Genomic DNA, 22,789 nt, shown 5'->3' on the forward strand with positions numbered 1-22,789 from the left:
GCATAGTAAAAATAATAAAAATACGCAAATAAAAAAATTCAAGAAAAAAAAATCATGAAATAGTTTTAAAGCAAAAACAAAACAAATTTAATTTCGTTCAAGATTTCGTTGACAAAATTGTGTATGGAAAATTTCGTTTCACTTCAGCTGCGTACTAGGCTTTATCCCGATAATAACTATTTTTTTACTGAGTGGAGTAAAAATTTCAATAAAAAAAAATGAATTTGTAATTTAACAAAATATTTATTGCAAATCAAAAAAATTGCATTAAAACAAATATTTACGCTGTTCGCGCTAAATTTTAGCCCAGATAAAATTCCCATACAAGTTATCGATAATTTGTATGGGATCCATTTTAGCTCAGATAAAATGAACGTCGACGTTCCGGTGTGTAATTTTTTTCGTACAAGAAAGTTGTCATGGCTTATTTTCAAAACCGTTGTCGGTGTTTTTTTTTTTTATTTGGGAGAAACTTTGCTCTTACGAAAAATTTGTAAACAAGTTTAAAAAAAAAAACAAAAAACAATACACCGTCCAAACGAAAATGTATTCTACTCACTGTAGTTTATAATTCACCACACCAAAAAAACCCTTGTCATCTAAACTTACCACACTACTTGTCAAATGAAAAATACCTACCTACTCGATCAAGTTGATTGCTTTTCTGCTAAATTTTGTGAGAAAAAAGTTTAAAAAATCTTGTTTTCTTTTGCATTTTTACAAATAAAATGTCAATTTTACAAAATAACAATCAATAACGAATAAAACAAAACAATATTTAAAAGAATAATTGGATATCTTTCCTTATAAAGTGTGTCCAAGAAAATATATTTTTCACACTAATTGAATTAGTGAAACGCATCCATAAAAAACAACCACACAACAAAAGGGGCGGAGCACTACAAGTGTTGGCTTTGGTGGTCAAAATGCATTTAAGTGCAGATATCTCAAGTGCATTGCAGCAAATCGAAGCTGTAAAACAGGGCATCGATGAGTCCGATGACCCAAAACTTCAAATGAACACAGCAGAAAGTCTCAAAACTATTTTGGACATTCTGCAGGATCCGGTGTTCAGGACAATTGTTCATGTACAGGATTCACTGTCAGAATTGAACACTCAATTGGTGCAACATCCGTCGATGTTGCCAAATGACTTTGACATTGATGTGAGTGGAAATCTGGTTCTCAGTGTTCCCAGCGATGTTGTCTATGATTTTGGCGATGAAACACCACGCGTCTCATCGGCACAGATGTCTCCGAGGAGTCTTGGTAGTCCAACGAGCAATAATTACCCAATTGTGAGCTCAGCAGGTAAGCCCACATTTTTTTTTTTTACAAAGAAAGAGGAAGTTGAGGTATTGTGGTTGTTTCATTGACCTCACCAAAAATTTAGTGACCGAATTGTTTCCATTTTTTTTGGACCTACATATAAACATATAAGCTTATAAGTTCCCACTTTTTGGCAAATTCTAACAGTTACCTAGAAGAAATTTAAAAAACATTGACTTGGCCACGAAACCGCCTTTATTGAAAATGAGTGTGTTATGTGGTACACCCTGTCGTCTAATGTGGTATACTATACCACATTAGCCATTTATAATATTTTTTAAAATTATTTTAAATGAACAAATGAAATAATTAATTTTTATTTCAAATAAGTAATTATAAAGTAAAATAAATATGATAGATTTAGTGTCACTTTGACTAGCTTCCTTCGCAATCCAACTTACAATGAACTCCAAATTCTCCTTTTTATACAATTTTCAATTTACAATGTAAAATATTTATGTGTTTATATTGAGCAAACACTTGTCTTACTAATTTATGTTGTTCCTATGTTATTTGGAAAATTATATTTATTCATGTTATCTCCTGAATATTATACTTAAATATTATACCAGACCAATCCTAAGTCGGTAATTTTATTAACTTTAAGAATTTTTGTAAAAAAAAAAAACTTTAATTTTTGTTATTTAAGTCTCAATAAAATTTATTCATTCATTCATTCATATAATTTTCATCTGACTTTTCAATAATATTATTTCTTCAAAGTTTAATTGATCATTTCAAAGTGATCGAACAAGGTTAATAAGCACAAAGTACTTTTCATCTATAGCAAATATGTATAATAATAAATAATGGGCATAGGAACCTTCGAGTAAAGTTCTTCTAAGAAGTCCAAAAATAACTAAGGGCATATTCATAGTTCTTTCATAAACTTTGATTTTGTCGTTTCTATAAGAAAAACTGGACTTTATCTTATTCATAGACAATTTAGACCACCAATTTTCTATGGAAAGAAGCTGCTTTTAACGTGTGGAATAACTTTAGACCCCAGTCTATGTTAAACCCAGTTTTAAAATATGACTAAGAATTTGGCTCTTTGACATTGTCTCGCGTACGATCAAATGATTTGTCAGTTGGAGTGCGAATGTTCAGTTTATACTTGTGCCTCTTTAAAAACTTGTTGCTTTGAGCATGGCCTGGAAGATTTGGGTGCGTCGTTAAAGAGTTGTGTGTGTTTTTTTAAGCAAGTAAATACTTATTTCTCACATCACAAATTTCTCTTTTCATTGCCTTCGCAAAGGAATCATTATGTAGATATAAAATTTATAAATAAGTAATGTCCAATGTGACAAGTATACCAAATTAGCCAAAACTTTATATCCCTTTATATTACCATGTGAAATTCCTGTAACAAACCAAAAAAGATCCCACAAAAACCATACGTAGTATGGGAATTGCTTTTTACTTCAATAACTTAAATTTTTAAATACTAATTTATCGAAATAGTTAAACATGTTACACAGAGATGTCGATATAAGTATGTTATTGACAGTTTATTTTGAAAGTTTGGTTTTCTTGAAAAGATGAACCAATGCCTACAAAAGTAAGAAATTCGAAAAACATATTTTTTCTCTCTAAACTCACAGGATTTTCTTTTAGTTTGTTCTTTGAATTTTCATATTTCTGTACTTGAAAATAGCCAAAAACACTTTTTATTTTGATATCTAAATGTCGAAACATTATGACTATAATGAAAATATTATTTTTTTATTTATTTGAAATTTATTTGGCTAATGGCCATTAAGGTCTAAAAGAAATTTACAATTTTTTTATAAAGTTACATTCAAATTTTTATCAGTAATTTAAGTAAAATAAAAAGCATTTAACATTAAATATTTGATTTTGCATAAATGATTACTTGATTTTTAAATTGATCTAAATTGTTTATATTTCTTATATTCAGTGGAAGATTATTATATGCTTGTAGTCCCATATGGATTATACTGGATTGTGCTCTTGTCTTTCTCGTTCGAATGATGTTGAATTCTTCAATGTTTCGCAAACTACATATATTGTATATTTCTATTTGTAGGTATTATTGATTTAAGATATTCAGGACACATATTGTGTTTTATTTTGAAAACAACCACCATTGCCATCATGAAAAGTCTTTGATTTATATTTAACCAATTTAATGATTGTAGCGTTGCAGCTGAAGGGGAATAACGATCACATTTTAATATAACACGCATGGCTTTCTTTTGAAGTTTTTGAATTCTCATTTTTTGTGTTATGTTACATGTAAAGAGAAGACTTGCACATTGTTGAAAATGAGGTTTTACAGTCACATTAAAAACTTTTATTGCACTATCTTTTTAATATATTTCTTCGGGTTCTTCTAAGAACTCCTAATTTTTGAGATACTTTATTGCATATTAAGTCTATATGTTCATTAAAAGATAATTTATTATCTAGCACAACACCAAGATATTTGATAGATGATACTTCTTCTAAGTATCATCTATTTTTTTAAATACCTACGTGTTTTATAATTATTAAAGGCAAGTGTTTACAGGTGGTTAAAATACACGCGGATATTTGAACAAAAAATTTAATAAGGTATAAACTTACTCAGTTATGAAAAAAATTTCAGTTAATGCACTCAAATAACACAAACACTTTTCTGTCAGATGAAAAAAAAAACTCAACTGCATACAATTTTGAATTTTCAATATTTCGTCAAGCTGATTTGATATTTTTGACATTTAAACATACCTGCTTCCCTTTTTTCTATCGCTTCATCTACTGACTCAAAGGTTTAAGCAAAGGCATGCATAGTTTCTGAGAAACCTGTCTATACCACATTACCCAACTGTACAACATTTCCCTAAATTACTCAACTGTTTAACTTTTATTCGATTTCCAGAACACAGTCTTACAGAAGAACATGGAACGTTTATGAAGAAAACTCGAGGCTATTCAGATCTCTCTCGAAGTGCTGATGAGGAACGTCCTCAGTCCGTCGTCTCGGACTCATCCAAACACGCTGTGGATCTCTTTAGCTCCGATTATGCCCAGATTCAGGCCATCGAGCTGGTCAACGATGGAACTGGTCTGGGATTTGGCATAATTGGAGCTCGGACGTCTGGGGTCATTGTAAAGACGATTCTCCCAGGTGGAGTAGCTGACCGAGATGGTCGTCTACGGAGTGGCGACCATATTCTCCAGATCGGCGATGTCAATTTGCATGACATGGTCTCCGAGCAAGTAGCTTCGGTGCTAAGACAGTCTGGAACTCATGTGCGATTAGTTGTGGCTCGACCAATTGAACAAGTTCAGCCTAAATATGAACTCGAACCTGGATGTGCGACTGTTCCATCCAGAGTTCTCGTCGATCCAATTGAATTGGAACGTTTTCTAATTGCCGCCGGATATCCCGAGATATTTGGTGAGAGCTCGACAGCTTCTACTCCACAAACTACCACAGAAGATGAGCGATTTGTGTATCGCAGTGAGATGGATATGTCTAAACGTCCACCAATGGCGACGCCAATTGATTTGGATGACATGGAATTGCCAGAAACTGAGAAACTTCAAGTTGAGTTGACTAAAGATGCAAATGGGTTAGGCATTACAATTGCTGGCTATGTCTGCGAAAAAGAAGAATTGTCGGGAATATTCGTTAAGAGTGTTTCACCTGGCAGTGCCGCTGATATGAGTGGTCGTATTCGAGTTAATGATCGAATTATTGAGGTTGATGGACAAAGTTTACAAGGCTTTTCCAATCACCAAGCAGTGGAGTTGTTAAAGAAGAGCGGACAAGTTGTCAATTTGCGTTTGGAAAGATACCTACGTGGACCGAAGTATGATCAGTTGCAGCAAGCAATTGCTGCAAATGATCAAGTTCCAAGTAGCATTCCTTCTACACCGTCGAGAACATTGCCAGCAACGCCACAGAGAACGGTATCAATACCACCTAAGCCAGCAGCGGTGCCACCACCACCGCCGCCAGTTGTTGAACCAGAAGAAACGGAAGATATTATTGATGCACCTTTGTTGTTGCCAGTAAAAAAGATCACAACCACTACCACGGAAGATGCTTTGACATTAAGTAGTTTTGGTAGCGGAAAGAAACTTATGTCAGCTCGTGATTCTTTGGATACGATGAAAATTATTCCCACAGAGATTCCCATTGTTAATTTGCCAGAAACAAAAGTTGATGAATTAGATGAGGTATGTATTGTATTGATTATAGTTGGTTGGTTGGAATTCTTTGTTGATTTTTTTGTTTTTCGTTTTTTGATTGAATTTCGTCTCATCTTTGAATTTCTATTGTCTTCAATTGATTAGTTGATATTTGTAGAGTTTTTCCTGCTTTTTGTCTTTCTTGAATTCATCATAAGAATCATATCTTCATTCGGATTCAGTAGAATAGGTTTGTTGATTTCATATTATTCACTGGCTTCTCAGAAGTCTTACAATATTTAATTATTTAATTCAGCTCTGAAAAATTTCACACAAAACTTTTTAATATTTTTTTCTTTTGAAATTCAACTCTGTATGTTCGGATACATGTAAATTATCCCATAAAATACTTTGCTTCAAAAGAAAGCCACATAAGGCAGGCATGCTATTTCTGACTTCTTGTCTGTGCTTCGATCCAGAAAAATTAATGCTCAGTAATGAAATACTTTAGGAAATAATATTCTTATATAGTGTTTTTGCATTGTTGCGAAAATTCTGGAGGATCGGGAATGACGATACAAATTTCATAAGAAAATGATGAGTCATTTTGTCCGGCTAACTGGCTGAATACAATGGTGTAGCTATAGCTTGTACAAAGTCAAAATTAAAACAAAAAACACGACCAAACTACAAAAGTGCTAAAAATGTAGCACGTAGCTGAAGTAAAAGTTGACCTATCTTTAACTTGTACTACGAGCTACAGATAAACCAGTGTTTTCCGGAGGTAAATCACTTGCATTCTATCGGATCTAAATTTATATTTCTAGATTAAAGGAGCTTAAATATGAATTTTAAATGAATTTGGACAGCTCACGTTAATTGGAAAACAATATTTGCTGTGGGGCTTTGATTATAAATTTGTTTCCACCAACAATCAGTTCGGGCTCCACACAATTGAAAATATAGACTACTTTCTATCTGCGCAAATTTCCTTATTTCTATTTATTTGTTTATACCTAGATTATATTTAGATTCTTCGGTTTTTGCAAAAATGCGTTTTCTTTATTGTAAATACAATGAGCAGAAGACCTACACTCAAGACATACAAAAATAGAATCGTCTTCATTTTGTATTTAAAAACAGCAATAGATTTCAGAGTATTAGCTTATAGTAGTATTGTTAAAATAAAACAAAAAAGTCACAGTGCAATATTAGGCACAATCGTTTAATTCTTCAAATGGTGACCAAAACTGTGCTCAGTTCTATCTTATACTAGATTAAATCCACTTCTACACTTAAATAGTATTCAACAACATTCCAACTGTCAGTTCCCTCGACAAAGCAAATTTTCTGTCAGCACAATTTGACGTCGCTTCCAAATAGCATCTTGGCTCCTCCCGAGCTCGAGAGTGTAAACTTCACCATGATTTATTCACTGTTTTTTTCGCACTCGTCCTTAAAGATCACAAATTCGCTAGTCCCAACACAATTGTTAAATGCTTCGAGAACCCAATGCTGTGTTGAATTGAAATCCAATGTAATTAATAATCCAATGTAAATTAAATTGAATTGTATCCTATTCCACCCTTCTCTTGCCAGGCGTCATTTATTCCTTCATTAGCACAGGGAAGTGTTTGGCAGGTATTTTCGACTTATGTCTTCTTCTATGGTATGAGATCCTCCATCAGTTTAATGATTTTCAAAGGATTTTTAAAGACAAAATAAATCAGATAAAAAATACTTGGAAGCGAATTTTCCTTAGTTAACATTATCACATATAGATTTCTGAGTTCTTATAACTTTAAAAGCCTGAATTGATCTCCATAAATTCACTTTTCGTTTCTCTCCTCATTTATAAATCAGTTTCTTCTTTCTCTGTACCAGTTATCTGTTTGTTTTTACATGTCCCCTCCCCTAGTAGTAGAAAATCCCATTCAACTTAATAGTTTTATTAGTCCCAAAAACCTCTAAAAACTGAAACTTACTTAGAAGTATGAATCTACTACTATTAAATAAATAGCATGAATATTTTATCTCTATTTTACATCTGTTTACTTTCCAAATATTTTTTCTACCATTGCTTCCATTTTTACAAAGAAAACAAATAAAGATTAGACTTTTACCTTAGAATACTTACTGTACCTTAAAAAAAAAAAACTAAAAAAAACATGAACTCATGAGTGTGGCAATAAATCATTAACCAAAACAAAAATTAAAATTTGTAGCTTTTAAACCATGCTCCGATCTCTAATTAAGATTTAATTGCGAAACAATTTAAAATTGACGACTGATACATGAATAACCTGCAGATCACATGGAAGATAACAATGAACTGGCTCGGAGATATTAAAAATTTTGACTATCAAACGCTGATATTCTATTTTCAAAAAAAGGTACCTACTTAACCGCTCTCTCTCTCTCATAAATGTAGACCACATTTTCTTCATCTCTCGAAGAGCTAAAAAATCAATTACTGCATTAGCAAATTCACACACGACAAAGATTTAGTTCCATTTTGTATGTCATCTCGTTCGTTCTATTCCCCCAAAATAATCTTTTAGAACTGAGGTCATTTTATTGGGTCATAGTTCTCTTCCAAAGAATCTATTTCTTTTTCAAATTTAAACAAATTTAAATTGGTTGTTATAATTTTCTTTTGTTTTTGCTATTTTCCTTAGGAATCTGAAGTTCTAAATGCTAAAAATACCGCTATCATTTCCCGTCACAAATATTTAACCGAATCCGAACTAACGGCCGATGTTGAGCAAGATATCCTACGAAAGTGGAGGAAAATCGTTGGTCCTGATGTCGAAGTCATCGTTGCTCAGATCAAAAAGTTCGCCGCTGGAGGATTGGGTATTTCCCTGGAAGGAACTGTCGATGTAGAAGGCGGCCGAGAAGTTCGTCCACACCATTATATTCGATCGATTCTTAGCGATGGCCCGGTTGGAATCAATGGAGTTCTCAAATCTGGTGACGAACTATTGGAGGTTAATGGTGAACGTTTGCTTGGCATGAATCATCTTGAGGTTGTTGCTATTCTTAAGGAACTACCTCAAGATGTTCGCATGGTTTGTGGCCGAGGAAAGAATATCCTGATACCGTTTTCTGATGACACCCTCAAGAAACTAAGCAACAATCTAGAGAATTTACTTCCATCCTCTGATCGCTTGGTTAAAGCCAAGTCTGATGGAAGTCTTGCCACGGTCGGCAATGGCCCTGACGAGTCTTTCACAAAACTCAAATCCAGATCTCTAGAACCACTTACTGGACTGGCTATGTGGAGTTCAGATCCACAAGTAATAGAATTGGTCAAGGGTGATCGTGGTTTGGGCTTTTCTATTCTCGATTACCAAGATCCTATCGATCCAAATGATACCCTAATTGTTATCCGGTCATTAGTGCCCGGTGGAGTAGCCCAACTGGATGGACGTTTAATACCTGGAGACCGTCTGCTTTTTGTCAACTCGATCAACTTGGAAAATGCATCCCTCGATCAGGCAGTTCAAGCTCTGAAAGGTGCTCCCAAAGGGACTGTACGTATTGGTGTGGCTAAACCGTTGCCAATGTCCGACAACACTTTGAAATCAGCAAATATCACAATCAGCGAGGCAAATCCATCAAACCTGAGTAATGCATCTACCGCCGAACCCGATTTAATTCCCGAATGGAGCAAGTAAAAACAGAGTTGGTATTAATATTTAGATCAATTTACCGTCGTCGTCGTCATCGTTAGTTAGAAATAGGAAAATTAAATTAAAAAAAAAACCAAAATTGCACTCGAAGTGAAACGTAATTTTTTTTCCTTTTTTTTCTTCCTTCTCCGTCCTTTTCAACACAGCACCAAGGTATTTTTTTTAAATTTTTGTTAAATGTATTAAATGTGTTCAAATATTTCCGAGTACTTAATATTACGCATCTATGTCTCTTTTTTTTATTGTTAAAAATTTTTACATTCCGAATACGAACGAAATTTTCTTAATTTTTCTGTTTGCATCATTAAAATATTAAAAAATGGTATTATTTTATCTTTATCATAAAATGTTATGAATTTTTTTCAATGTTTTAATTAAATAAATAATTATATTTACAAATGATAAGTTGTTATTAAATTGAAGCGAATAAGGATATATGTACTTAATTGTAATAAAATACTATGTCTTGAGCTTCTTAGCAGAAAAAGATTAAAAAACAGACACAATTATAACAAAAAAAGAAGGTTACAATACAACCACTTAAATGCTCAAATAATGGTTGCTTTTAAGTATTTTGGTACCCAATTTCCTTAGGAAGTTGACTCAAATATACAATCGCTCTGCTGTTACAAGTAAGCCATAAATGGAAGCCTCATTTTTGTATTATCTTTAATATCTACTAATCCAGATGGAACTCCAGAACATAAGAATATCACGTTTAACAATTTTGTGTGGAGGAAAAATCCACTAAATTAGATAAGTGTGCTATGTTCATTCGTATTATAATGCTTCGTAAATTCCAATGATGTTATGTTGTAATTTTATTACTGAAGTAGAAAGTAAAACATTTCGGTGTCATGTAAGGATACCAAATTTTAGTTTCAATAGTATACCATAAAAGAAATCTTGCATATTCAACCATTTCGTGACTTTCATGTGAACAAGATTTCTCACTTACATATTTTGAATTTCCGGAAAAAAAACTTGTTCACATTCCAAAAATTCCCCCTTAACACTATAGGGGCAAGAATCGAACTGGGGATAACGTTGAAGGATGATATGTATTACTACGACCGAGAATGCGAACAAAAAATGAAGTGATTTGTTTCAAACTTGGAAAATAACAGCTTTGTTTTATTCTCCCGAAAGTTAATTTTTTTGCGATCAAAATTACCAAATAACCGGTATTTGCCATAATATGGCATACATAATATTATGACTAAAATGGAAAAGATTATTTTCTTTAAAAACTGATCCAGAAACTATTTTTATAAAAAAAATACGTGTCCTGTATTTAATAAGCTCCAGCTTTTCAAAAAATAATATATTTTGAACCATTATTAACGGTAGGTACATACTACAAAATCTTTTTCTTGATTTCTAATTTCTGTCATAAACCATTTAACCGATTTCAACGAAATCTTACAAAAAAAAATTTAAAGCAGCTTTAATATTAAAGTTAGGAAACAATTTCAAAAATATCATTTTTGGATTAAAAAAAAACTTCAGTTTTTTCCCATACAGATACAGATCATACGAATCATGCTTCGAGGTGTGCTTCCGTCATAACTCATAACATTTCGTATAAAATGGGACAAATTTCTGCTCCGACCGATTATAGTGGCTTATACAAAAAACAAACGAGGAAAACTAGTTTAAATTAGTTTAGTCGTTCAAGAAAAATACATTTTTAAACTTAATTCAACCATGATGTAATTTTCATTAAAAAAAAAACAACTATGCATCGATTTTATGGTTTTGTCATTATATTCTATTGTCAGAACTGGACGAAATTGAACTGGGACCATACTGAAAGCACCAGCTTTCAAATACAAATACTGAATTATTCTGATCATAACTCAAGAGTCAGCGGACCGTTTTATGCATTCATATTTTAGACTGGTCATTCATAAAATGAATTCACTAGTCCTACAGAATTCAAATTCCAGGCTAATCTATCGAGAAGATTGTAAATTTAAGTAAACTACGAGCTTTTTTACGATACATATTTGTCTTAAATTGATATACAATTTTTATTTTACTTAAAATTTACTTTATACAATAGAAAAAGACTTAAGATTCATTCAGTGCCCTTGTTAATCCCTTTGGAGAGTGTTTCTGCAAAAAAACAAAACAATTTTAAACCAAATGAGTCATCGTTCATCATTCTTTCTTACTTACAACACTTTTTTTTATCTTCTTAAACATTTACAAAGCTCTTGGAAGAGTGTTTTTTCTTAGTAGGATACCTCTACAATAATAGTGGTCGATTTAATTGTCGTTCGATTTTAAGCTGCGCTCTCCTGTAAATAACTCTTTCCCTCCAATAAACCAGCATGTAGCTAAGGAACCCAAGAACACCACAAACAACCGTGAAGATAATCAAGTTTCTTCTTTCGATTTCGGCGACATGGTCACAACTTCTCGTGACAATTTCACCGCTTTTACATCTTAGCACTTCTTTGTAATGTGTGTTTATACAAACACCCAGACTCTTGCTGACAACTTCGAATTCCGTACACGGATGACATTCTTCGATTACTTGGTATTCTTCGCGCAGCCAGCAGGTGGAATTGTTTTCGATGACAATTTGTGGCTGGAAGTTATGGTCGTGGACATCTATGTTGGATTCGATTATAATGACGATTATGGTGCAGGCAACTAGGATGCCCAATCCCATGAACATTCGATTTTTGGGATAGCCTTCGAGCATTGTACTTTTGTTTTGCATTTTAATGGGGGGTTTTGTTCTTTTTGGAATAAATGCAAAGGACAAGGATTGTCACAGTTATTCGGTTAAATATTAGGATATATTAAATTATTAATTTTGTATTGTTTGCATTGTAAATTGTGTGTGAATTTATTAACATAAAACAACAAAAATTAAAATTAATAATTATTTGCAAAAATTTTTACATGAAAACATCATCACTGAAATGTCAAATTAAACACAGCTGTTTGATGTGTCATGAGAAATGTCAAATTGATGGAAGTGATGCCAGGATTAAACTTTTTATCAAACATGAGTTTACACGAAACCTCAAAAATAATCGGACCCACTTTCGGAATGAGGTTGTGGTTTATTTTTTGAAATCGGGGGTTAAACTAGCTGAGTTTAAGCTATGGTTCAAATTAATACATGCTAAAATAGGTAATTATATGCTTTTAACTCAGAATATGGCCAGGCCAAAAGTTTTTCAGGAATTTAACTTGCTGATTTTGGTGGATTAACTGTAGTTGGAAATTGGTTCAATTTTGGATTTGGCTTTTTTAACATAAATATGGACCTTTAAGGTTAGACCATACCGGAGGGTATTTGCGGTAACGGTACGGGAACTCGTACGAAAAAAAAAATCCAACTGACATCAACGCTCAGATGTGGAATTTTTTTTAATACAAATATCGTTACCGCTACCCATACCGCAACCGCAAACCCTCCATTGTGGCCAAGCCATAAACCAGTGATAAACCTCAGCTTTCAGAAAACAAAAGTTTTTACAACTCACCTTAAAAATATTCCGCGTTTCATTAGGTATGGTAAAACCAACTGCAGTTTTTTTTAAATTTTTTTGAAATCGGTGATAGAAATGACTTTTAGCTCTGGTTCATCATTTTCAGCATTAAGTCTAATTCATGGGGGACTTTTCACGAGTCGATTTTTGCCGAGCGGCGAAGCTTTTCGGCTCGTCTGAACGTAAGTCGCAGGCGACTAAAGTGGCATTCCCATAGAAAACCGACATATCGTGCGGCTCGTGAAAAGTTGGCATTAGACTTAAACAAGAGTTAAACCATGACTTTTTTTAACCTCATAAAATGAAAAATTGTTTTCATGACGGTTTTCTGATGTCTTTGTGCCAGTTGTACAAACGTAAATCTGTCCTAACTATTAAATCAACTCATGCTATTCTGCACGATTGCGTTTCATTGAAAATCGCTTAATAAAGTATTCTTAAGAACCATCTTCAAATTTTAGCGGATAATATGGAAATGTGCAAGTCGATAAAAAAAAAACTAAACTACTTCAAACTTTCTGCCACAACTGTACTGATCCCCAAATTAGTTTTCTGAACACCTCCTTTTGCGCGCCAAATTTCAACTTTGACATTTAAATTTCAAAAATGTGCAACAAAACTTCATCAGTTTGTTTATTATTTATTTTTTAAAACAAAAATACAAACTGATTCCCTACAAATGGATAAATTAAAGAAAAAAATCACAACCGCCTTCAAATTAAGTGGCTATGTTATTCGATCAGAAAACTCCACCTACTTAGCCGAACAATTACTTCCATTTGATCCTTCCGAACACGACAAATGGCTCACCACAGTCATTGAAAATATCCAAAATCTCAAAATAACTTCCACCAACATTGATCGAGCTGTTATTGAAAAAGCTATTGTGGAAATAAATCGTGTAGGCTTACAAGAACATGAAACTATATTCGATGTCATTGATGCTTTCAAAGCTCCACGATTTATATACAATTTATTGAGTAGAAAGTTTGAATTGGATAAGAAACCGAGATCTTTACTTGCTGACGGTTCAATGCAGGTTAACTATCTTCTTCATAGATACAATATGCTTTACCAAAAGACTATTCGTCATGAATTATTTTCTCCCACGATTTTGGAGAAATCCAGTGGCGAAGAAGTCAAGAAATTCAAACTCCTTAATGTCGAGAATTTACTCTCTTCGACTGAAGTCAAAGAAGCTGTGATATTGGGTCAACTCAATCAAATTGAAGAGCGTAAGTTGTTTATTGAAGATCCCACAGGTTATGTCGAAGTCGATTTGTCCGCTGCTCGTTACCACGCTGGATTCTTCTGCGAGGGTATGTTTGTCCTGGCAGAAGGATCCTATGACAATAATATCTTTAAAGTTGATGGTTTGGGTTTTCCTCCAGCTGAACCGGCTTCGAGTAGCCGGGCTTTCTTTGGCACTGCCAATAGTTGGGGTGGTCCTTCAGAGAAGCTTCTTAAGTATTCGGTGGCTCTTCAGGAAGCCGAACGGACAAATACAGAAGCAACGATGGTCTTTCTAGCTGATGTCCAGTTAGATTTGCCAGATGTTTTATCGAAACTTAGGAAACTCTTTGTTGGTTATGATTCTTGTCCACCTGTTTGCATAGTCTTGATGGGACCTTTCTCGACGACAACTCACAATTACTACGAACTTATTCCCCTTTTTAAACAGCTCGCTGAAGCAGCTAATGGTTGTGATCAGTTAAAAAAGGAAACTGATTTGATTCTTGTCCCACATCCAAAAGATCCGATTTCTTCGGACATTTTCCCTCGGCATGGCATTCCGCCGGCTCTATGTAAAGATTTGCTAAAAGCTTGGCCGCGTACCAAATTAGTATCGAATCCCTGCCGATTGCAGTATTGTACGCAACAGATTTTGATCCTTCGATTGGATTTGATGGCGCGAATGGCTCGAAATACGATCCACTTTCCCGATAAGAAGAATATAGATAGTCACTTTGCTCGGACTATTATTTGCCAAGGGCATTTGACTCCGTTTGGGAAATATGTGAATCCCATCTACTGGGATTATGATACTTCGATGTGGTTGTATCCACTACCCGATTTGGTGGTGATTGGAGATACATGTCAATCGTTTAGTACTACTCAACATGGTTGTACGATTTTAAACACAGGATCTTTTCCAAAATCTAACTTCTCTTTTAAGATGTATATTCCATCAACGAAAACAATTGAAGATTCAGAAATTCCAGATGGATTTGAAGACGAGGATGCAAGAAGTGAAGAGGAACCGGAGGAAGAAATAACAGAAGATTATATTGAGAATAGAGTTCTTGTGAATAATGGAATTAACAAGGATTTATTAAATCAACAAATAATGGAGGAAGAAGATTCGACAACAATTGGTGATTCGGAAATAGTTAGTATTGATGATTCAGAAATTCCAAGTGTTTCTGGATTGGGTAATAGAGATGAAGAGGAGGTTTATGATGAGGAACCAAGTGTATCGGGATTAAATAAACCCGAGGCTATAAGTTCACTTACAGAAGAAGAAGAACGACAAATTAGATTGATTGAAGAATTGGAATTGGAATCGGATTCTAGTGATGAGTTTTAAATGTTTTAAGTCTTAAGTTAGCCTTGTGTTATAAAATAAAATTGTTTTTTGTAAGAAAATATTTTTTGTTTTTATTTCAAATTCTTCAAACAGGTTCTGTGTTGTAGACCCTAAGGCAAGAAATTTTAAGAATATTTTGTTTGTTCCTCTCATGGTTTAAGAAACAATTAGATTGAACACTTATAGTTTATGTTTTGTTGGATTCAAGATTGTTTGAGGGAAGGTATATTATTAGAAGTACATAGATTGAAATTACAGAAAAGATGTGAAAGATATATATACTCTTTTCAGATTGCTGATTTTGGAGGAATAAGAGGAAATTACTTAAGAAATATAAAAGTGGCGATGGTGAGCTATTTCATATTTGGATATAAATCTATCAGTGTAGTGGCAGTATATTCCTATTCACAATTTTATATTTTGTATTTGTTTTAATAACTCAACTGCGGTGTAATTAAAAGTTTATGATACGAATAATACTAACAATAACTAGACTATATAATTAGTCTCTATGTGGATTTTATCGTTATCAGCATCGGTTTTCGAATATAATAGGAGTGTTTTATTGGTAATTCAGATATTTCCGAACATATCCCTTTCAAATATTTCCGAAAATATTTGAACATTTCCGTGCATGTCCGAACATTTCCGCACATGTCCGAACATTTCCGAACATATTCAAACATTTCCGAATTTTTCCGAACCTCTCCGAACTTTTCCGAATACCTCCGAACATCTCCAAACATTTCCGAACATCTCTGAAAATTTGCGAACATTTCCGAACATGTTCGAACATCCTTGAACATTTCCGAACATATCCGAACATTTCCGAAGATATCCGAACATTTCCGAAGATATCCGAACATTTCCAAATATCTCCGAACATCTCCGAATATTTCCGAACATGTTCGAACATTTCCTAACATTTCCTAACATGTTCGAACATTTCTTAACATGTACAAACCTGTCCGCTCATTTCCCAACATGTCCCATGAGAGATGTCCCATTGAAGCATTTCCCATGAGACATGCCTCATGAGACGTTTCCCATGAGACATTTCCCATGAGACATTTCCCATGAGACATATCTCTTGAGACATTTCCCATGAGACATTTCCGATGAGACATGTCCCATGAGACATTTCCCTTGAGACATGTCCTATGAGACATTTCCCATGAGACATTTCCCTTGAGACATGTCCCATGAGAATTTCCCATGAGACATTTCTCTTGAGACATTTCCTTTGAGACATGTCCCATGAGACATTTCCCATGAGACATGTCCCATGAGACATGTTCCATGCTTGGAAATGTTGGGAGATGTTCGGAAATATTCAGAGATGTTCGGACATGTTCGGGAATGTTCGATTATTTTCGGAAGTTTTAGGATATATTCAAAATGTTGGAAGATGTTCGGACATATTCGGAGATGTTCGAAAATGTTCGGAAATGTTTGGAAATTGCAGGAGATGTTCGGAAATGTTGGGAGATGTTCGGAAATGTGCGGAGATGTCCGGATATGTTGGGAGATGTTCTTAAATGTGCGAAGATGTCCGGATATGCCCGGATATGTTCGGAAATGTTGTAACATGGTGCAAGAGAGATAAGTATTTCGATGTTTCAAAACAATAACAAATCTTAAAGCTCCCCTTTCTTCGGGCATAAATAGTTAAATGTTCTCATTTCATCAGTTTTCGAAAGCGAAACAAAAATGTTTTTATCTAATTTTCAAAGAAAAAAAAGATGACAGCAATCTGTAAAATTCATCCTCTTTTAAGCCAAACAGATGAGCAAAAAACAATTATAGGTACATTGTTCATGAATAAAAGAGACAAAAAAAATCACAAAAACAATAAACAAACAACTCAACATTTGCAGATACCACATTCTTCGATGACAAAACGAACCATTAATCAAAAATGTCCGCGAGTTATCAGATTAATCCGGGATTTAAAAAAAAAAATCCAACACAACAGTTATAAGTATAACAATGCTTCGCATCGGGTATGGTTACGGCGGCAGTAGGGTAGGTATAGTCCGGACTTCAGAGTCCATAAATAGTGGTGGATTGGGTTCTGGTTATCCTATTAATGTGGTGTTTGGTGTAAAAGCGGACAACGACGACGATTTAGCCAACCAACCACTGTCAACACAGTTGAAAGATAATAATAAATTGTGGGAGTGTGTCGTCGATGTTCGCTGTAGGTATATAAAAGCTTGAATCCCCAGATGAAAATCCGGTCGACGACGCCCTTGCCTCCTGGTTTCTGATGGTTCTGGTATCGCAGCATAACGCGTAACCGGGTGCTGGCTGCTATGTTGTTTGGCCGGCAACGGCACCGGCACGATTGCAATTATATTTCCCACAGATAGACACCAATCGCCATTGGAGACATAAGCCGATTTTCCGATTTGGGTCCTTCAGCCTTCGGATGGGTAAAATGCTTTAACTACACACCAATACCAACTCAAACTCAAACCGAACCGTCCGACGACCATTCGACCAAGAGAGTGTGCTTAAATGTGAAAAGGCGCACATCGACACCCAACCAAACCGAACCCACCCACACGCTAGGCAGCCATCTTATAATAAGTCCATCAGGGGTTGGGTGTGAACAAAAGCTGGAGCACCAGACACCACATCAACCATCACCAGGCACAGGGCTCTTTCTAGGACAAAATCTGGTATTACGGTAAAATTTCGGATTGTGTCCTTGCCTGGGGGTCACAAGCTCACAAGTGCCATATAAATTCGACTTTGTGTAATTGTGAAATTTATTGTTTTTTGCTGTGTGCATTGTTCCTTCATTTTGTTAGGATTGTGTTTTGCTCTTGTTCGTCCTGATAGGCTATTATCCTTTCATTCTGTAGGCTGATTAAAATATTGTCTGTTAAGTGGCCGAAAATAGATGGGATAGAGTTTGGGGTTGTAGTTGGAGTTGAAGTGACGGTCGAAATGGTGACAAGAGAGTTTTCCTTTCCCAAAGAGGATGTTAAAAATATTTTGATCCTGTCAGTGTCCTCAATTTAATTAGTATCCACAAATGCGGAAAATTTTAAGTACATTAAAAGAAAATAAACTTCTGGGTTAGATACATATACGAAAGGGAGGAGGTGCAACTACAAAAAAATTAAAGCAAGTTGATGATGTCCACAAGAGTATCCTTGTTCCTTTGGCTTATAATAAAGAATACACATATACACGAAGAGGGTAGCATAGCAAGTGGAAAACAACAGAGTAGTAGAATAAAGAAAATCTGCGGAAAAGCCTTGATTCAATTTTACGCGATCGTGAACTCGTTAACACGATTTCTCTCGAATGCATTTCAACATTTTTTACCGCATGTTTGGTTTAGTTCGTTTTTTATTATGCCACAGGATACTGATGCTAGGACATTGAAAGGGGGTACATTGTATTCTTTATGCAATGAAGGGATGAAACTCATTTTTTTCCTAACCAATATTAACATCATTTGAGATAAAAAAAGGAATCATCTAATGTGTATCTGTATAGTGTGTGTAGACTAACGTATTGTGCTGAGATGTCCTTTTTTATGGTTTATTCGTATTATGAGATATATTCCAAAACAATTGAATTTAAGTCTATGAAACGAAAGGCAACAAATGTTGTTGACATTTTTGATGAGCGAATAATCGGCGGTGAGATAAACAGCCGGGTTTTTTGATGGGATTTTTTTTAAGCATTGTGATTATCAAGGAGTGTTATGTGTTACACAAGCTGGATGTTGTCACAATAAAATTTAATTTATTTTTTGATTTTTTTTTATAGTAATGTTGGAGAATGTTAAAAAATTGAAGGAAATGAATATTTATTATGTTTATGAGTTGTATGGTATATAATATTTATGTTCTAAAAATAATGAGTGAAGAAAATTTATTTTCAAGATAAAATCTCAGAATAACTTAACAAAAAAAAAAGAATTTTTTTTATAATTCAAATTTTATTAAATTAATTGAATTTAGAACAGAAATAAACAAAAAGATTGTTGCCATTGAGGCATATGCATAAAAAAAAGTAATTACTAGTAGTAAAAGGTTTATAGTAAATACTAGTAGTACTAGTAGAAGCTGAAACTAATAGTATTTACTACATTCGGTATGCATAAACCTTAGTTTCTACTAGCTAGTATAAACTAGTAGTAAATACTGGATTCATCCCAGTAAATACTACTAGTTCATCTGAAAGTAATAGTATATACTAGATACCTACATAAATGCTGTTGCTTTTTTTTTGTTCTATATTTTTAACGGTCTATAATTTCTTTCTTTTGTAACCAATTTTTTGTATTACAATTTGTTGATAATAGCCCCGTTCCATTGGAGGTGGTAGTTTACTCATGAGTAGGTCTAGTACTAGAATTAACACTTGATCTTCTACTCGAGGAGATAGAAATGTGTAGTTTTGTACTAGATTTCTAATCACGAGTAAACTACCACCTACAATGGAACGGGGCCAGAGATGGCAGAGTAGATTACGTCAGGTAATCTACTCGGTTAACTACGCGTAGTTAATCGAATAAACTACTCGCTTGATTTGTTTCATGTACTACCTACATTTGCTACGTGCAATAACTACATAAAAAACGTTAAATTTCAAAAATATTAAAAAATAAATAGCTGTGTTTTCGTGAGAATTTGGTTTAGTAAAATAAAACCTTTTCAAAGAAACCACCCCAAGTCCATCTGGTTTCAAATATTCTATTCAAATTCACACTATCACAGCTATGTATTTCGATTTGAATAAGACTTTGACAATTTGGTGGTAAAATTGGCATTTCAAACTACATTTTGACGTCTAGCGCTACGTCTGCTACATTTAACTACGTTAATTACATTAAACTACGTTAACTACCTCATTTATGTAGTAGACGTAACAAATGTAGGAAATAAAAAAAAATCCCATTTTTGCCATCTCTGAACGGGGCTAATAACAACTGGTGTTTAAGGCGGTTAAGTTTTATAAGCTTAGAACAAATGCCTAAAAAGCATTTTAATTTTAGTACACATAATTTACTTCACTATTTCAAATCTACTTTGCTATTTTTACTTTGCATTACTTTGACTGTTTTAATCATAATTGTATACTTTTTTTTTTGTTTCGTTTAATTTTCAACTTGAGAAAATTTATTTTCCTTATTCAATAAAAAAATCAAATATACCTACAACATCGAGTGAATATACTTAAAATTAATTTTCAACACAATTTAAGAGTTTAAAAGTGAGTGTTCGAAGTTAAAAAAAATGGCAAAAGTAGAAGTACAGTTTGTTAAAATACTAGAAAAGTATGCCGTACTTATTAACAAATCTCAACAGCCTCATATAAAAATAAGCAAAGGCGGAAGCCTTAAAATTGTTTATTCCTGAGTTTCAAGCCAACACTGGTATTTTAATAACAGGAGACCAACTAAAGAAGAGGATAAATAACATTTAACATGAAAAAGTTTTTACTAGTAAATGTTCAAGTTGGTATTTAGAAACTTGAAAAATTACCAGTAAATACTAGAAAGTAAAAGTTCGTACTAGTTTTTTATGCATATCAAAACCAGTATTTACTATAAAAATTCATCCAAAACTAGTAAATACTATTCTTCTAGTAAATACTACCTTTCCAGCATTTACTATGTTTTTTATGCATATGGAAAGTAGTAAATACTATTAAAATTTACTAGTAAAAGCATATGCTACCTTTTATGCATACGGCTCATTGTGTACCTATAAATATTTTTTTCTTTGTTTAAAGTCAGATTTTGACAAAATTGTGTCTCCCAAAAGATCTTAACTTTCATACGATTTTTCAAACAGGTAGACAAAATATTTTGTTTTATATTTATATTAATCAATTCAAAATAAAATGCATCAAATTTGTCTTAGAATTGAAGCTAAAATAAAAAAAAAATTAAACATAAAATACTCTTTAATATCCTTTATTTTACCTTCTTATATTTCTTCTTTTAAAATAAATAAAACGCATTACTTTCTTTAAACAATCTATCTCCGAGAGTTTTTTATTCAGAATACACGGAGAAAACTTAAAAACAAGCGGATTCCACATTAAATTAAGCGGATTTCTGCATGGTTTTTTGTCAAGATGACTTCCGTCTTAAATTAAGCGGACAAATTTTCTCATTTTTTTGAATGCGTCAATTGCGTAGAATCCACTTAATTTTAGCGGGAAATCATCTTATTTTTTAGCGGAAACATTTTAGGTAAAAAAAAAACTGGCAAGGCAACCACTTGGGATGGAACCTACAACTGTAGGGTCACTAAGCGAGTGCCCTTAACATCGTGCTATCTCGCTGTTGGAAATAAGTTTGATAAACTGCAACTAAAGCTAAGGTTTGAATATAATTTTTAATTTTTTTTCGGGTTTTTAAGATGAAAATTTACACTCAAATGAAATGAAGTTCACCTTAAATTTAACAGAATTTTAGCGGATTCCACTTATTTTAAGCGGACATCGTATAATTTTAAGGTGTTGGGATTTTAGGTGAGCAGAATCTTATTTTAAGGTGTCCTTTTTTTCTCCGTGTTGGGTTGAGTATTAAAAAAAGGTATCCGTTTAACTATCTACACCCGATTTAGTCATAAAAATATTTTTAGTATAAAAGCTATCCTGGATCAGAAATTCGTGTGAAGTAAATTTTCAACGATTTCTTTTGAGAGCTCAAATGCACTTACGAAATAATTTTTCAATCCCATTCTGTCCCAATTGAATAACTGTGATTTCGAGAAAGTGCACTTTTCGTCAATTTATTATTTTATCCCTTATCGAAAAAAACATCCTCACCCAAAGAGTTTCACTCTCATATCTTATTATTATTATATATTTCACTTATTTCATATTATCCTCTTTGTGCTGTTTCAGAGAATGACCTGAAGGTCCATCGACTTATCGAAGAATTGTTTTTTATATGAGTTTTTTTTTTGCTGTTGAAGTTGTTGTTGTTATTGTCTTTCATCCCTGTTAAGTGTTCAACCAATAAATACAAAAGTTGATAGTATTGCCCTAAAGCTATAAATTGGAGCTTCATTTTTTTTTCCGAATTTTGTACACTTTCTTTTGCCTCGTCCTCGCTCGGTCGGTCGTCGTTGATCTCTCGATTCCATCGAAAAAGATTTATTAATCGAAATTGGAAAGAAAAGTGTCAATTTCATAAAAGTCAACTAAATTGAATTGATCTCTCTTTTCTCTTTGGGCTTCTGTATAAAAAAGCATAGGGTGAATTGGCTATTTGATGGTATATTAGTATGATTGTGCCTTCTATATGATAGTTTATTATGTTATATGGCAAAGTGGATTCCAAGGTTTTGGGGACTTTTTTTTTAACACAAAAATGATGGGGTGGACATTATTTAATATCTGTAAATCATATTGTATTTATAGTTCAGGATAAAAATGACACAGTAATAAGGTTAAATGGTATAATGCCTTTGAACTACATAAGTAAACGTACAAGACTAACAGGAACTTTCCTGAGTCGTATGGTATTCCTACAATAAATA

General features: G+C 33.5%; 3 protein-coding genes across 3 annotated transcripts; 2 read left to right on the forward strand and 1 right to left on the reverse strand.

Moving 5' to 3' along the window:
* The first annotated feature begins 632 nt into the window (after positions 1–632).
* LOC129908960 (patj homolog) lies at positions 633–9,475 on the forward strand. Its single transcript, XM_055985812.1, has 3 exons — positions 633–1,311; positions 4,214–5,520; positions 8,151–9,475. The coding sequence occupies exons 1-3, from the start codon at positions 927–929 to the stop codon at positions 9,150–9,152; spliced, it is 2,694 nt and encodes an 897-aa protein (XP_055841787.1). The 5' UTR covers positions 633–926; the 3' UTR covers positions 9,153–9,475.
* A 1,701-nt stretch (positions 9,476–11,176) lies between these two features.
* Positions 11,177–12,054, reverse strand: LOC129908961 (protein JTB). The gene is made up of 2 exons (XM_055985813.1): positions 11,349–12,054; positions 11,177–11,285 (listed from the first exon to the last, which is right to left on the reverse strand). The coding sequence occupies exon 1, from the start codon at positions 11,896–11,898 to the stop codon at positions 11,419–11,421; it is 480 nt and encodes a 159-aa protein (XP_055841788.1). The 5' UTR covers positions 11,899–12,054; the 3' UTR covers positions 11,177–11,285; positions 11,349–11,418.
* Positions 12,055–13,259: 1,205 nt separating this feature from the next.
* On the forward strand, positions 13,260–15,325 carry LOC129908962 (DNA polymerase epsilon subunit 2). Its single transcript, XM_055985814.1, has one exon. It carries the CDS (start codon positions 13,359–13,361, stop codon positions 15,264–15,266), a length of 1,908 nt encoding a protein of 635 aa, XP_055841789.1. The 5' UTR covers positions 13,260–13,358; the 3' UTR covers positions 15,267–15,325.
* The last annotated feature ends 7,464 nt before the right edge of the window (positions 15,326–22,789 follow it).

The sequence above is a fragment of the Episyrphus balteatus genome, chromosome 2 (genome assembly GCF_945859705.1).
Source record: "Episyrphus balteatus chromosome 2, idEpiBalt1.1, whole genome shotgun sequence".
Classification (NCBI taxonomy): domain Eukaryota; kingdom Metazoa; phylum Arthropoda; class Insecta; order Diptera; family Syrphidae; genus Episyrphus; species Episyrphus balteatus.